The sequence below is a fragment of the Macadamia integrifolia genome, unplaced genomic scaffold (assembly GCF_013358625.1).
Source record: "Macadamia integrifolia cultivar HAES 741 unplaced genomic scaffold, SCU_Mint_v3 scaffold3305, whole genome shotgun sequence".
NCBI classification, from domain to species: domain Eukaryota; kingdom Viridiplantae; phylum Streptophyta; class Magnoliopsida; order Proteales; family Proteaceae; genus Macadamia; species Macadamia integrifolia.
The window spans coordinates 27,531-30,890 of NW_024869382.1; the positions used below are offsets into that span (position 1 = coordinate 27,531).

Here is a 3,360-nt window from a genome sequence, read left to right on the forward strand (position 1 = left end):
GTATTATAAACCCCACCTCGATTATTATTTTGAGACACAAGGATGGAGATATCCTCTGGTGTAGGTGCAGGATCATGAGAATTTTCTCGAGCTACTCGTAAGACTCGAGAAAAGGTGTCTGTAAGAGAGGCCACTTTATCACCTCCAAGAATCTGAGACCTGACAGCATCATACTCCGGTCCAAGTCCACCCAAGGAACCTATAACTATGAGTTGTTCTTGTTGGTTCTGCATCTTCTTGACATCACTAGTAATAGGAAGTAGAGAGTTCAACTCCTCATACATCCTCTTGAAATAGGCAAAGTATTGAGCCAGAGGTCGACACTTTCCGATCAACCCTATAAAATTCCTGAGATAGCTCATAGATACGAGAAAGGTTGTTCTGTTTAGAATACAGAAAGTTCAGATAATCCCACAACTCCTTCACAATATCGATGTGAGTAACAATATCAACGAAAGAGTTATCCATCGCATAGTTGTCACGGCGCCAAGGCGAACCAAGGCGTTGGAGGGCTGTCTAAGCGTTTAGGCGAGAAGGCGCCCGCCTTACGGCGAATACGGCGCCAAAAAAGATGTTACAATTTTTTTAATATATCTATAATACCTAGTACAACTGTATAACAATGATATACTTAATTTTAAATTGCTTATAAAAAATAAAGCCTTTAAGTTATATCAAAATACAAGAAGCACGACTTTAAGCAACATCAAGGGAAAAAAAGTACACACTTTAAGCAACATCAAGAGACAAGAATCAACATTCAACATGAAATTCATATCAATGCAAATTGCAAAGTGATATATTTTCTAACATGAGAATACACAACAAAAAATAAAAAAATTATTCATAAAAAAAAAGCTATAAATTAAACAAAAGGCATAAGTGCATAACAACATATAATTCCTAATGAAATATTATAAATAATATAATATTTAACTATTTAAGTATGTAGTTAGATATACTTACCTCTATGATGCCCAAAACGAGATCCACAAAGTCCATCATAGACCATGAGTCCATGAACCATGATATTTTAATGTTTAACCCCCTGTCAATCAATATATATAAGTTAGTGATACTAAAACACTAAGCAACAAGAGAAACCTTGTTCCTTAATATATGAGTCATGACTCATGATAGGTGATAGGCTATGGGTTCCAATCCTACCTGGGGAGAATTAAAAACACCTAATGGAAATTAAGAAACATAAAAATAAACCAAAATGCCAAACTTTAGTAAGCTTTAAAGTATAAATTTTAAAACAACAAAATAAACCATCAAGCTGAACTTTGTTCTTGTTTAACCATAATCAAGCTAACAAATCAACATCTAATTCTTCTGCCTCCTGTTGTTGTTGATTCATAGAATCAGTTGGCCCATCACCAAAGTCTTCTTCAATATCTTCATCATCACGCACCACATCGTGGACCTCTTCTTCAACTTCATCATCTGATGATTCCTCAATAGTGGCCCTTCCCCTACCACGACGTGTGTAGCAAATATTGGCTGCACTTATTGATCCTTGAGCCCTCCTAGGTAAATTGCGAACCCCCACCGATGTAGATGCACCAACTGCTCTATCAACATCTCCCCATGTGAGGTCGTCTCTAGGATGGACTAAATCTCCATCTTCTTGATCCCCTGTTATCCATTCACTAATCCAATTCATTTCATCAAGAATTAATGGATCACAATTGTTGCCTTTTTCCCTTCTTTCTTGGAACCTTGAATGAAGCCGACGATTGTATTGGATATAGACTAGATCATTCAAGCGCTGATGTTCTAGTCTATTCCTCTTCTTGGTGTGAATCTGAATCCATAAATACTCTTTATTTAAGTCAAGAAATAGATGTAAAAAGTATAATTACAAACTAATATACAAGATCATACGTACAAAATCAAATGTGCTCCAATTGCGCTCACAACCGGAAGCGGAGCAACAAAGGCCTAATATGCGTATTGCATATTGTTGAAGCGTAGGGGCCGAAGATCCATGTGTTTGCCACCAAGAGACTATATATAAGGAAAAAATTAGATACATATATTGTTAAATACTTATTAAAATTAAAAAAAAAAAATACTTAGTACTTACTAGGATCCAATGCTCCTTCACCGACTATCCGTTGTTTAAAAGCCAAACTCCTTGAAAAGCTACCTTCACATTTTCTGTACAATTGAGACTCACGTATGATCTTGTCTTGCACAGTTAAGTCGGGCACCATTCTTTCAATAACTGACATGAATGCATCTTGTATTTTACATGATTCTTCAAAAGGGAGCATCATTGATGTAGTCAAAATATTTGCTAGCATTTAGGTAAAAGGCAGCAGCATATAAAGGTCGATCCATTTGGACCTCCCAACGATCATCAATAATTGCTAACACCTTCTTCCATGACCGTTCTTTGTTGGCAAAATTTACTTTTATCTTTTTTTTTTCTATTTCCATTGCCAAATAAACTTCAGGCAATGCAGGCCTCTCATCACCATCTACTAACCTCAAGACAACTAAAATTGGTTGGGATGCTCTTAAGCAATCTAGTACACTGTTCCAGAATGTTTGGGCAAGTATTGTCTCAAGTACTTTCTTACCTGCCTCTGTCTTGGACAACTTAGAACTATTCCAATCATCAGATACAAATAATTGCTTCAAGGCATCCTTGTTCTTGTACAAACTTTGTAGTGTCAAGAATGAGGTAGCAAATCTTGTAACTCCAGACCTCACCATATCTATTCCATTTGTCTTTTTCCTCAAAGCATCAAGTTTGTAATGTCTGTAGATAAAACTTGTCATTGTTTTTGCCCTCTCTATTGTTGTTTTTTAAGCTTTCAACTTGCCAATGTCCTCTAACATGAGGTCCAAACAATGAGCTGCACAAGGAGTCCAATAAAGCTTACTCCGTTTTTCCATCAACATTCTACCAGCTGCAACATAATTAGCTGCATTGTCTGTAACTACTTGTACCACATTATCCTCCCCAATTTCTTCAATTTTACTATCAAGCAGCTGAAATAACATGGCTGCATATTGAGACTCACTAGATACATCTACAGAGCCCATAAAATAAGTCCCCAATGGACAATTGACAAGGAAATTTATCAAGTGTCTACCTCTCTTCTCAGTCCACCCATCAGACATAAGAGTGCACCCGTGCCTTTTCCAATAATCTTCATATTTCTTCTTGATACAGTCAATCTGAGCTTTTTCATCCTGTAGCAAGGGCACTCTCAACTCATGGTAAGAAGGGGGCTTATATCCTGACCCAAACTGTGCAATGGCTTCAACCATCTCCTCAAAGCTCCTTAACTTGACAGTATTGAATGGGATGCCAGCTTCATAAAACCATTTTGCAACATATGC

General features: G+C 36.9%; 1 protein-coding gene across 1 annotated transcript; it reads right to left on the reverse strand.

The window, feature by feature from the left end:
- Nucleotides 1-1,309: 1,309 nt before the first annotated feature.
- LOC122067992 lies at nt 1,310-2,727 on the reverse strand. The gene is made up of 4 exons (XM_042631820.1): nt 2,592-2,727; nt 2,093-2,266; nt 1,895-2,013; nt 1,310-1,810 (listed from the first exon to the last, which is right to left on the reverse strand). Exons 1-4 carry the CDS (start codon nt 2,725-2,727, stop codon nt 1,310-1,312), a joined length of 930 nt encoding a protein of 309 aa, XP_042487754.1.
- Between the last annotated feature and the right edge of the window lie 633 nt (nt 2,728-3,360).